Source organism: Condylostylus longicornis, unplaced genomic scaffold, assembly GCF_029603195.1.
Source record: "Condylostylus longicornis isolate FDR11 unplaced genomic scaffold, ASM2960319v2 ptg000004l, whole genome shotgun sequence".
NCBI lineage: Eukaryota > Metazoa > Arthropoda > Insecta > Diptera > Dolichopodidae > Condylostylus > Condylostylus longicornis.
In genome coordinates, this window is record NW_026577973.1 from 10294842 (window position 1) to 10308630 (window position 13789).

At 25.5% G+C, this 13789-nt stretch overlaps 1 protein-coding gene across 2 annotated transcripts in view; it reads left to right on the forward strand.

Moving 5' to 3' along the window:
• LOC129608123 (cGMP-specific 3',5'-cyclic phosphodiesterase) overlaps window positions 1-13789 on the forward strand; it is a 116771-nt gene that overhangs the window by 85197 nt on the left and 17785 nt on the right. For both annotated transcript variants that reach the window (XM_055519450.1, XM_055519455.1), the window contains 4 exons: window positions 79-369; window positions 7709-7952; window positions 8643-8734; window positions 9799-10122. In XM_055519450.1, the coding sequence (XP_055375425.1) occupies window positions 79-369; window positions 7709-7952; window positions 8643-8734; window positions 9799-10122 (951 nt within the window). The remainder of the gene's footprint in view (window positions 1-78; window positions 370-7708; window positions 7953-8642; window positions 8735-9798; window positions 10123-13789) is intronic.

Here is a 13789-nt window from a genome sequence, read left to right on the forward strand (position 1 = left end):
ATTTATTTATTAAAATTATTTTATGTTTACTTTCTGTTTATTGTTTTATTAACCTTTTATTTTATTTTAATAATTTAGAAAAAGACCAGAGCACGTTTTACTGTATTATTTGAATTGGGTAGAGAAAATCAGGCAGCAAATGTATCACGACCATCTGTTGATGATTTAAATAATTCTACATTAGCTCAAATAGCACAATGTGTTGCATCAACTGGACAAACATTAAATATTGCAGATGTTAGAGAATGGGTACGTGAACATAATCAAATACAGAGTGATTGTGAAATTGATAGTACAAAAGCAATACTATGTATGCCAATTGTTAATGCAAAGAAAATTGTTGTCGGTGTAGCACAACTAATTAATAAGGTAATTATTTACTAATATTAAAATTTTTATATATTTAAATAAAATATGTTGATTGCTCACATTGAAATTCAGATAAATTTATATGGTATAACTTTGAAAGTTTATCTCCATGTTGTTATACAAAACTGACTGTTCAGCATTCCTTAATTCATTTTAACCAATTTTATTTCCATTGAATTGATTTCGGCAGAATTTTTTTCTGTAATTGAAAACTTTATTTCTAACTTTAATTGAATATTCAATTAGAATTTTAAAACTAGTTCGACTATTAATACGAATACAGTGGTGCATTTTCAACCAATCTGCAAAAATGACATTCTTGATTATTTAATTTTTAGCGGTATTAAATAATTGCTTTTTGAGTTAATCTTTAAAGTACTTTCATTCGAGAGAAAGAGGCGAGTAAAATCGAATAAATAATGAGAATATAATAACGAATAAATGAAAGAGATAAACGACTAAAATCTTTAAATTGTTGTTTCACTCTTAATTTCATCAATTTATTCCATTAATTTTTCTCTTTTATTTCGGTTATTAATTTTTAGCACTTTTCCAAAAAATTTTTGAAAAAAAGCGCTTATTAGTTTCACACTGTCCGTCCGTCCTCTCTTTATATTAACCCCTCTTCACATTAATTTTTGCTCTATTTCAAAGACTGCATAAATCGTTCATCCTAAATATATGCAATCATAGAAATAGTTTCGTATATTAATGAAAATAATTTTAATAGTGTGGTAGGTACACATAGACAGTATTTAAAAGCAGTATTTTCACTTGTTTAAGGGAAAAGTGCTACAATACAAACCATTGGTTTGACCCAACTTTGTTAATTGTTCTCTTACAAATTAAGATTTTCATATAAAAGTGTTGGATATTTTTCAAAATATTTAGGATTTTGCCCTCATATTGAGTACGCTCTTAAGCAATATAAAGAATCATTAGAAGCAAATTGAAGAATTTTTCACAACAATCATAACAAACTTTAGTAAGAAAACTAATTATTTAATACGATGATCTCATATGTTGAAATATTTTCAGTTTTGTATATAATAACAAAAATTTATATATGTATGTACAATATACAAATGTACCTTAATAAATTTTATATTTCGGATAGCAGCTGCATGTAAAATAATTTAATAAGATTGATGGAGCTTTTTATTTTCATAATAATTATGAACAACTTATTGTAGACTTGTTCATTCTTACATTGCTTCCATACCCTCTAATAAAATTTTTGACTTTATGTCCTTCAATATAAATTTTTTCAATTTAAAAATTTTACTTCAGTGAACTATTCAAGGAATATTGGTAAATTAGTTTTTTAATTATATTAGCGCTTATTTTAGGAAAAATCGTTTTGATTCAAAATACATATTTCGACCCAACTTTGTAACTAAGAATGGCAATAAAAATTCAATTGGATCAACATGTTGTTCTATGTAAATTTTTGGAAGAATAATTTAATTTTGATCAACTTTTCCACAAATTTTGGCCAATTTAAAGGAAATAATCCGAAAAAATTAATTTGCATTACTTTATTGATCAAATCGACAAGTTCAAATTGAGTTCAAAATTTGTCTTTGGTCTTGCGATTGCAGCTTAAAATTTTAAAATAAATACGAGTACCATAAAGAAAGATTTAATAAATTTTATTAATTTTGTAAATTCTGTTCATATTTTTACCTCTATAGCGAGACAATTTTCGTAATCTGACCCAATCTGAACCTCCCTTGAGCTCTATCATATTCCGTATGTTGACTACTTTCCCTGCATTTGCATATATTAAAGCAAAGCGTGTATTGTTTGTTTTTCACCATTTGAATGGAAAAAACTTCAAAAAACATGATATTTATATTGCTAACTGGAAAATAAAATCAATTAAATATAAAAAAGCAACTTTTACAGGAAATTAAAAAATTTTTTTAGTATACAAAGAAAAACACATTGAGTATTGGATTTGCATTGAATATTGGCTTTTCATTCAAGAAGGACTAACGTTCAATTCCAAATTGTGGAAAGAAGCATATGAAAGTTTAAAGGATTAAATATTAAAATTATTAATACTGATGTTTTTGTATACAGATGTTTAATTTCAGACGATCATAATATTCTCAATAATCCCTGTAAATAACACAGTAAGCTACAGTATATGGTATTCCGATTTTTTTTGTCTCATAGAAAAAATTTAAACCCCAGTCTCTGTTGCTTACTTCCAGAATTGTAATTTTAAAGCTCAAACTATGAACTTTAAATTTTTTATAGTGTAGCACTACAAAAACTCTAACAGAGTCCTTCGAAATATTTTTATTTTTGTAATTATTTAATTTTATAATATTTTATTATCAATTCTATATTTAGCTATTTTAATTTTCTTTCTCCATATTCAAACTCAATTGGGAATATTCGAAAACAATTTAATGAAAAAATATTTTTAAAAGTTTTCATTATTTTTTTCCTGCTTAAAAACAATAATAAAGAAAAAGAAAAATTGAATGAAAAACTTAATACTTATGACAAATTTAAGATAAAAAAAAAATACTTATACATTTCGTCGCGCTCTTAAACTTTTTAATGTGAAAAATTCACACAACACAATTATCACATAAATTCAAAATTTTCTTTCTTTTCTCTTTTGTGTTGTTCATTTTTCATTAAAAAAAAATTTTCACAAAACACAACACAAAACACCAATAAACAATTTATACATTCTTATATTTTACTATACCTCCTTTTTCACTGTAAGGATGTGTGTATATAAGTTCATGTTATATATATATTTACATATAGAAAATTAAATAGTGATAATAATAATAATTGTAAATTATAGTCGATGTGTTGTAATTGCAAAGTGGGTACGTAAGGAAATGAAGGCTCATTAAAAATCTATAAACATAATTTTATAAAAACTACCTTGGGATCAGTAGTATAGGTAGCAAAAGTGTATAAATAAATAAGGATGTCTTCATATACATATACTCAGTATATATAAATACATATGTGTACATAAATATGCACATCCTTTTCTTTGTTGTTTTTTGTTTTTTAAAGAAATTAGAGAAAAACGAGAAAAAAAGTAGAATTGACTTTGTCAACTCTGTGATACCCGTACGAATTTGTTGTCCTATGTGCGAATAACTAATGTGCCATAACTAACTATGGGGCAGACTATGACTTTAAATTGCCGTATTACCATATTAATTTATGCAAAATTTCAGTACTATGTGTTTTTCAAAATACTGGTTGTGCCAAACTACTATTGAAGTTGTATGGCAGCTACCAGAAAGAGCCAAGAAATTTTAGCGAATTTTATTAAGCACATCGGCCCTACTAATATATTCACTTGTGTGAAATCTCAATATCACAGCTTTTATAGTTTCTGAGATATAGCCAAATAACTTTTGAAGTTGTATGGCAGGTACCAGAAGGAGCCAAGTAATTTCAACAACTTTTGTGAGACACATTGGCCCTACTAATATATTCGTTCGTGTGAAATTTCAATACCATAGCTTTAATAGTTTCTGAAATATAGTCAAATAACTTTTGAAGTTGTATGGCAGGTACCAGAAGGAGCCAAGTAATTTCAACGACTTTTATGAGACACATTGGCCCTACTAATATATTCGTTTTTGTGAAATTTCAATACCATAGCTTCAATAGTTTCTGAAATATAGTCAAATAACTTTTGAAGTTGTATGGCAGGTACCAGAAGGAGCCAAGTAATTTCAACGACTTTTATGACACACATTGGCCCTATTAATGTATTCGTTTGTGTGAAATTTCAATACCATAGCTTCAATAGTTTCTGAAATATAGTCAAATAACTTTTGAAGTTGTATGGCAGGTACCAGAAGGAGCCAAGTAATTTCAACGACTTTTATGAGACACATTGGCCCTACTAACATATTCGTTTGTGTGAAATTTCAATACCACAACTTTTATAGTTTCTGAGATATAGCCAAATAAATTTTGAAGTTGTATGGCAGCTACCCGAACCGGTACCCCGATCACGTCCAATTTAAATAGGGTTCTGGCACTTACTACAATAAATCATTTGTGAAAATTTGGTGAACTTAGCTCAATTAGTTTTTGAGTTATCGTTCGGACGGACGGACGGACGGACGGACGGACGGACAGACAAAGCTAAATCAACTCAGAATTTGACGCTGATCAAAAACATACACTTGAGTCTATATCTAACACCGTTATTTCTTAGCGTTACAAACGGTAAGGCAAATTTAGTATACCCTTCGAACATACGTTCGTACGGGTATAAAAAAGAGTTTTTTTCAAAATAGATGCTTGTTACATTTTATAGCACATTGAAAAAATGGTTTTTTATTAGTTTCACTTTGTCCATCTGAAACGACAATGTCTGTACTAATATAATTTCAGCCTTTTATCAAAACAAATTTTTATGAGAAAGCGCACTTCAGAAAAATTTAACCATTTATTAAGGATAATGGCACTTTTAATTTCGTTTTCTCTTAAGTGTAGTCAGTAAATGAAAAAATTATGCAATTAAGAGAATAATTAAATTTTACTGTTAAAAAAATACTTGCTTCTAACTGGCTTTATTATAACAGCAAACATTACATATTCAATTCCGTGACTCCATTGAACTCACAGTTCAGAAATAAAATTAAAAATAAAACGGAGTTCGCTTATATACGGCCAATGTTATTTTCATGTAAACTACTGAAAAAATGGGATATGGGAACAAATAGAAAATATGGGAACAAATAGAAGAAAGAAATTTAAGAAAACTAATGTTTATTCACTGGCCAGGGTATCAATTAAGTGAATCTTTTGGATAATTTAGATTTGACATTTATTTTCCGTACCAAAGTCATCCACGCTAAGTCAGTCAGAGTAAACGTACATAACTACTTATCTTAAATAATGCTGCATATCACATAGGCTGGTTTTATTGGAAGTGTTGTTTTGTACAACAACAATGTTACTTACAAATGTGCTACTTTGCAAACCAATTTTTCATTCAAATTTCTTTTATTTTCTTCACTTTTATAATATTTTTCTTTGTTGGTTTTCTTCTAGGTATTCTTAATTTTTCTTTTAAAAATATAGAGATGTGAAACCGGTTATCTTGCCACGTCATTTTATAATTTATTTTAGTTTAAGTTTTATTCTGGTTTTTTTTGTTTTTCTTGTTTCTCATTATTCTTTTTCTTTTTATATTTTTAGAGAAAATTCTTTAATTTATTTTCGAGTATAAAAATTATTTTATCCTTGAGAAGTTTTTATATTAAATACACCCTGTCATATCTATTATAGAAAAAATATTGGTGTTGTGTGTGTATGAAACTGCGGTTTTACGTTTATGTATATTTATGTACATAATAATTGTGTATATTATTCGTGAAAAAATAATATAGAAGAAAATTTGCGGAACCGCGATATTTTATTTTTAGTATCCTGTGTTTTTGTTTTTTTGCTCTTTATTTCTTTAATTTTTATTTCTCTTTAATATTTCATATTGGTTTTTTTGGTTTTTTTAATGGATGTACACCGGTTTAGCATAACGTATATAATATATAAAATTTTTTAAGAATAAAATGTAAAATATTGCAATTAGCGTACAATAAAAGAGAAAATTTTTCAGATAGATAAATTTTAATTCATATTTTATGATAAAAATATTTTTAGTTTTTCGTTTCAATAGTTCTTAGTTAATTTTGCAAGTCTCGCTTATTTTTATTTTTTGTCTATATGTAAAATTAAATAGAAAGCATTAATAGAAACCTTATTGTAATTTACATTGAATTACAGGAAAAAAATAACATATGAAAATTTCTTTTTCAATGGACCAACTACAAAATGATTTTTTCATAAAGTTCAGACATTAATCTGATCGCTTATTGGTTTTATGACTAATATAATTTGGTTTCTTATAACATTCGAAATTCGCAGGTCATTATTCTTCTATTAATAACACAATTTTGATTTCGAACTTGTAAAGAATTTCTGTTTAATTTTCGAAATTCATATAAAATAACTTTATAATTCTATGATCATGCTTTCCTTATTTATAAAAACCTTTTTATGATTTCTTGGGTTGTTATATGAAAATGTTTGGGCCGAAGCAAATGGAACAGGAGGATCGAGTGCTGGAAATCAGACAAGAAAACCTCTTCATTTCTAGCCGTCTCTTAAAAGAACTAGGTGATTCTTGTGAGTTGGATTCCGCCTAGCATATTGCAGACTGGGATATATCACTAGCACAAATTCGGATAACATGTGCATCTTCATGATAAAGATGAGATAGCTTAGCATATTAAACAGTATTGCGAAGCATTGACTAGTAAACATTGGTTCACTTGTGTGTTAAATGCCACTTAAAAGGTGTTTCTACTGTAGCATGTCACAGAAAGTTTTTATGAGTGTGATGACTTGAGTCTTTAAGTTGGCCTCTGCCAATCCGTCAATTTAGACTGTATTTTACAAACCGTCTATATCCGTCTGTATTTTACAAACGAATTTAATGTAAAATAAATAATATAGTTTCAATACCTTGTTTACTGGTTTTAATGAGGAAACATAGGCTATATAAAATATATTTTTAAATAAACTAAGTGGCGAAATCTGTAAATGTTCATTTTAAATTTGTGTTTTTATTATATAAACCAAGAAACTATAACCTATTAACAAACAAAAAAAGCTAATTTCATTAAGAAAATGCTTCTTTAAATTTATAAAGAGGAAGATGCTATAAAAAGTTGAATTCAATTCAAGTTTTTTACGTAGCCTTCAGGCTATAAAACAATAGTGCCTAGAAATATTTTTTATATAAGACAAAGGAGAGCATAATAATAACTTCATATCATATAAGAATAATGGATTTTTGCCATTTAGAATAGAAAAGGAAACTTCAAGAGAGCAACATTCTTCTTCAATATTGTTATACTGTTTTGGATAGTAAATGCATTGTTCCAATGAAAATAGTAACTAAGAGACTGAAGTCTTCTAAGTAAAAAAAAGAAAAATTTAATAGCTTGTTATTATTATTTTTGTAGTAAAAATAACTATTTTAGTTGTGTTACAGGCTATTCTTTTCCTTGAAGAAATTATTTCCACGCATTTAAGAGTTTTCCAAATTTCCATAACACGACAAAGCTAACAGTAAATTCCATGCCATAAAAATAATAAAATTATTTACCACAACTCGTCAAATTTGACCATTAAATTAACGCCCTTTTTAATTTTCACCCTGTAGGCAATTATTTTTGACATATGAAATTTTTCATGTATTTTGATATTATGAAATTTTTGAAGCAGTAATGCTAAATTTATTTAATATTAATCTTTTATTTAATTTCAGGGCAATGGATTACCATTTACTGATTCAGATGTTTCAATTTTTGAAGCTTTTGCAATATTTTGTGGTCTTGGTATACATAATACTCAAATGTATGAAAATGCGTGTAAGTTAATGGCAAAACAAAAAGTTGCATTAGAATGTTTATCATATCATGCAACAGCAACACCTGAACAAACATCAAAATTAGTTTCGGATACAATAAGATCAGCTGAAGTGTATAATTTATATAGTTTTAAGTTTATCGGTAAGTAAATACGGGTAACAATGCGTTTTAAAATTTCTATTTTATTATTTTATATAGTTAAAGAATTATTGAAGTTAAAACTCTTGGGCGACAGTTCATTGCAATTTCTGCTCTTTTAAAACTGAAGCTAGTTTTAGAATATTAAAAAAAAAATTAGATTTAAAAAAATTCTATCTGACAAATATCCACAATTCCAAGCAGCTTGGAAGATGTTGAAGTTAGAGCAATATATTGGGACAACTTTTTTGCTACCGTTATCATTTCTTATTAAATCTACAATAATGTTTTAAATGCGCTCTTTTTATGCGTACTCAGTACCACAAATGCAAATTTCAAGAGCATTAAAATATTAAAATATAAAATTTTCGTAGATCTACCTCTAAGTTGCTGACATAAACATGAATAATTTTTCTCTAATTTGCAAATGAATAAAAATTCGTCGTTTTAAGAAAAAACTAAATCAAATTAATTTAATCATTCTTTTGAATCATTTCTATATCGCCAATTGTAGTAAGTTTTTTCTTAAAGCCACCAAAAACTGAAAATAAGAACAATGAACGAACATAATAAGAATGACGACATCATTATTTTTTTTCGTATTTAACTACTTACTTAATAGTTATCAGAAAATGAATTGTTAACTTACAATTGAAATTATTATTGGTTCTTGTTTTTTTCATATTCACACAGATTTTGATCTCAATGAAGATGATACATGTAGAGCTGCAATAAGAATGTTCCTTCAATGCAATTTAGTTCAACAATTTCACATACCTTATGACGTAAGTATAAATTTTTTTATATTCTTCATAAAGTCCTTTAATTCGCTTGAAAATACAAGAGCACTAATAGCTATAACTAAAAGTTTTTCGAATAAAATATTGTAAAAATTATTTCACAAAAAAAAATTTAAATTCAAAGCAAAAATGAAAAAAAATTGTTCTTTCCAGTTCTTTTTAAATTTTATTTTAAAAAAAAGTTTTCGAAATATATTTTCATTACTATTCAAGTTATTCCGACTGAAAATACAACAAGCATAAACTTTTCAGTCGATATGAACTGACGGAATTATACCCTGCATCTTGACAGTATAAAATTTTCTCATTGAAATATTTAGAATCAGCTTTCATAGTTGTATAGTATGATTACTTGAACTTGTCTAGCAATTCCACAAAAATCTTTAAAGATACGTCTGGGCCATAATTAGACAAATAATTGTCAAATATCATGAATCTAACTTTATTATTGTGCATCGGTATTAAACCAGCCATTCCACATAAACTTCAGGGATATGTGCGATCTGTAAATGGGCACACGACTGTCAAGTTTTATAAATTTAAATTTGATTAGTTTTTGGAGTATTATAGCATCTACCCGATCCCGTTGGCGGAATTCGTCTAGTCACAATTGGGTTCGGCCTTTGCCAGAAAAGAAACAGTTTGTGAAAGTTTGGTATTGTTTGCGTTATTTGTTTTTTTAAACAGTGTGCGATCAGACGGGCGGAATTAACGCAGATCCTAATTAACACAGAATTTTAAGCTCAGAACACTGAGCTAGATTATATATATAACGCAAATGACTCCTTCAAGTAGTTACAAACAACATATCAAAGTTGCAGGGTATAAAAAAAAATTAACTATAAAGGGATAATAAGTTGTACAATTCACAAAAATTTTCTAAATTAAATTTATTATAATTCAATTTTTGTTTTATATCCTTAATTTCTTGGAAAAATCGAAAATTAATAATAATTGCTTTTACATTTTCAAAATAAAATTTTTGTATTAATATTTTTAAATTTATTTTTACTTATTTTTTATTACTGTTATTATTATTATTATTTTAGGTATTATGCCGTTGGGTATTGAGTGTACGAAAAAATTATCGTCCCGTAAAATATCATAATTGGCGTCATGCATTAAATGTTGCTCAAACAATGTTTGCAATGATGAAAACTGGAAAAATGGAACGTTTTATGACAGATTTAGAAATTTTAGGTTTATTAGTTGCATGTTTCTGTCATGATTTAGATCATCGTGGTACAAATAATGCATTTCAAACAAAAACTGAAAGTCCTCTAGCAATATTATATACAACATCAACAATGGAACATCATCATTTCGATCAATGTGTTATGATATTAAATTCCGAAGGAAATAATATATTTCAGGTAAATGAAATTTTTTATTATTTATACGCGGTAACGGCAATATTACTCATTACATATTCACACACTCAATTTGCGGTAAAATATTACGGTATATACATACATGTATATAAAGAAAATTTTTTATTTATATTTATAAAGTAAAAACGTATAAAAGAAGAATAATTTTATTTTATATCGATTCTTTAATATTAAAATAAAACCATAATTTATCAAAAAGGATTATATATAAAACTAACGTCTACCTATGCATACGAGTATATACATAAATATTATAAACATTATTGCGTTTGTTTGTGTTGGTCAATAAATTTTTTTTTGTTTTCTTTCCGTTGATGCTTTTATAACATTATTATGTGTATACGGTAGAAATTTATTAAGGAAATTTTTTATTAAATTGAATATTTTATTTATGATTATTAGCTTTAGGAATTAATAAAATTCGAAATTTATAAAAATATTCTAATTGAAATGAGTAATGTAATCATTTATGACATACACTTTTTATCAAGTGAAATAATGTTATGAATTTTATTAAGGTTTTTAAATTAAGAAAAAATTTATTAATGTTTGATAATTTTGCTAACTTTTTATTTGAAGGACGAAAATGTAAAATAATGAAAAGTTATTAAAAAGGACACTTTACTATAAAAATATGGAAAAATAAATAAATATTGTACATTTTCCAACTTTTGAATACTATTTGTGCACTATTCATTTTTAATAATGGAGGTATTATGATGATACATATATTAAATTTTCAACACGGAAATATATTGCTTGATATTATGGAAGCATCAAGACATTATTTTTATCATAGAATGTGAGTTTGTCGCTCAGTCTGACCTTATGCATCTCAATTCTGACTTAAAAAATTTTCATGATCTCTTAATTTTATGGTTGTAAAAATAAATAAATTATTGATTAACTTTTGAGGTATATATCAAGTTATAGGCTTCATCTAATATTTTAACAGGCCGAGAATAACTTTTCAAGAAAATCAGGTATTCGCAACTCAATTTATATTGAACGCCACATTTTAATTTTCGATCACATCTTAGTTATATAAATAATTTAAGAATTTTTATGACATTAAATATTTTAATTTTTAATTTTAAAACTAACTAAAAAAATTTTTAGGAAACATGAAAGCTGGTCAAGCTTACAACTTACAAGTGTTGACTAAGAATCAATATTACAATTTAGATCACGAATATACGAAATATCTTGAAGGTTAACATATTTTTGGATTTTAATCAATGAAACTAACGAATAGATTTCAAGCTCCAGAAAATTATCCTCTACCAAGAGTCCAATTTATACAAACATTAACTAGAAATTTACCACTTTCTTAAAATTTTATGTAAGAATTTAGAAGATATTTTCATAATCTTGTCTTGTCCAAAAATTTTCTTAATTTTATCACTTATGTTCTATATGGATATTTTCGTATTGTATACATTCTAAAATAAGCATCTTATATTTACTTTAGAACTTTTAAGATAAAATTAATTTTATGAAAATTTTGTAGGTGAATTTTGTTCAAGTATTTTAATTAAATGTAGTTATTTTGAACTTCAAGGATATACGGTGAAATCGGATAACTAGAGCTTATATCAGAAGTAGTTTTATTCAAATATATTTTAGAATTCAAAAGTTTTTTATATCATATTTAATGTATAAGTTTTTGTCAGATCAATTTTTATTTCCTTGTGAATAATTTCAGAAATTTTTGTAATATTTTTGAAATTTGTTGAAATAAAACCATTAGAAAATATGAAGATATATTATGATAAGTTAATCAGAATTATTTAATAAAATTTTCTTAATATTTAAAGAAAAATCAAAAAAGATTTTATAATTAATATTAAGAAAGCTTAAAATTACATTTAATCTCCAAGTGTAATACTTATTTCAGTGAAAATTGTAGAGTTTTACTCTCATAATAAAATTTAATGTTGAAACAATAAAAACAATTTTAAGTCAAAATGTTACTCTTACAATTTCTTGATTTTTCTCTTTATATTGTCCACTATATAAGCACTTAAACATGGTTGTAAATTATAATATAATTTAAGTAATATTTGTATAAAAGTGTATGTTTAATAAAATTTATTTTTTGCCCATTAATATATTCCTAACAAAAATTTCTTCTTATGGAAATTAATATTACTTTATTATAGGGTACTAAAAAGATGAAATCATTAAAATAACAAAATATTATAAAAGTACAATTTTTAATATCTTGAGGATAACATATTTATGTAAAGATTAGAATTATGTATACTTATATATATACATATATATACATAAATTATATTACGTTATTAAAGGTATAAAAAGTGGTCATTAATCATATACGAAGAAAAAAAATTAAGGCTTTTTCTAATTTACAAATCTTATTATAGTATATAGAGACTTCATTTTCTATTATGTATATATATTTATGTATAAAAATTTGACAATTTATACGTACATCTATTACAGTTTTTGATTAATTATTCACTTATATATAGGGTTTTTGTTTTTCCTCAAAAAAATGAGGGAGGAAACTTTTGCTTATTTTGTACTTTCCTCTACATTCTACATTAAAATCGCAATTATTCCCGAATATTTTTTATCATAATATTGTAGCTATAAAAAAAATTTAATAATTAAAGCAAAAATAAAAGTATTTTATTAAATTTCAAGCACTATTTTTTAATTAACATTAGGGCCGATAAAAATCCTCTTTTAAAATATTTCGAGCGAATTATAAAAAGTAAATTTCAATTTTGAAAAAAATTGCATATATTTAGGATGAAATCAATGTTATGTGGTATAAAAATTTCTTTACGCGTGTAAGGACAATTTGCAGGATTATATTTTCAAAATTTTTGGTTTTGTTTTAATTATTGTTGAAAAATAAAGTTAATTTTTAATTTAATTTTTTTTTACATGAGTACATTACGTTATTTACGTTCTCTTATTCCAAGCCCATATGGCTTGCATATAAATTTTATGAAAGCGAGAACAATCAATAGTCTCGTTATATTTTTGTACTTATTTCCAAAACTTCTATTTTAAATTTAAAATAAAAAGGATTTTTGAAAATTTCCAAAATATTTTAATTAAATTTTATAGATTTTTCAAATTTTTACATAACAATAAGTTTTGAAGAATGAAATGTAACTATAAGTATGTAAAATATTTTAAGAATTTTATTAAATTAAAATTTTGTTATTTTTACTTTCTTGCCAATATAAAATAAATGCATAGGTAGGTTTAAATTTAGGTTAGTGTATGTTACCTTTATACCAATAATGTACCCTTTAAATTTTTAAAGCTCAATAATACAGTATTTGTACGTATGTATGAAATAAAACGTTTATATAAAATTTTATGAAAAAACAAAATTCATAATTTTCAATTTCGTATAAAGATTTTCTCACAAAGTTTTATAAAATATTTTTGAAATAAACTTATGAGATTATAATTTCTATGCAGCATACACATTTCACTTAAGGTTGCCAGAGGATCAATGGAATTTCTCAAGCTGTCTGTTGAAGTCTTTATTAAAATTGGAATAATAATTAACTTTATACTGTAAATATTGTCTAAGTAAATATAGTATGCCATATTAGTCGCCGGTGCCCCTTTCCATTAATAGAATCCGAAATTCTAGAATTAA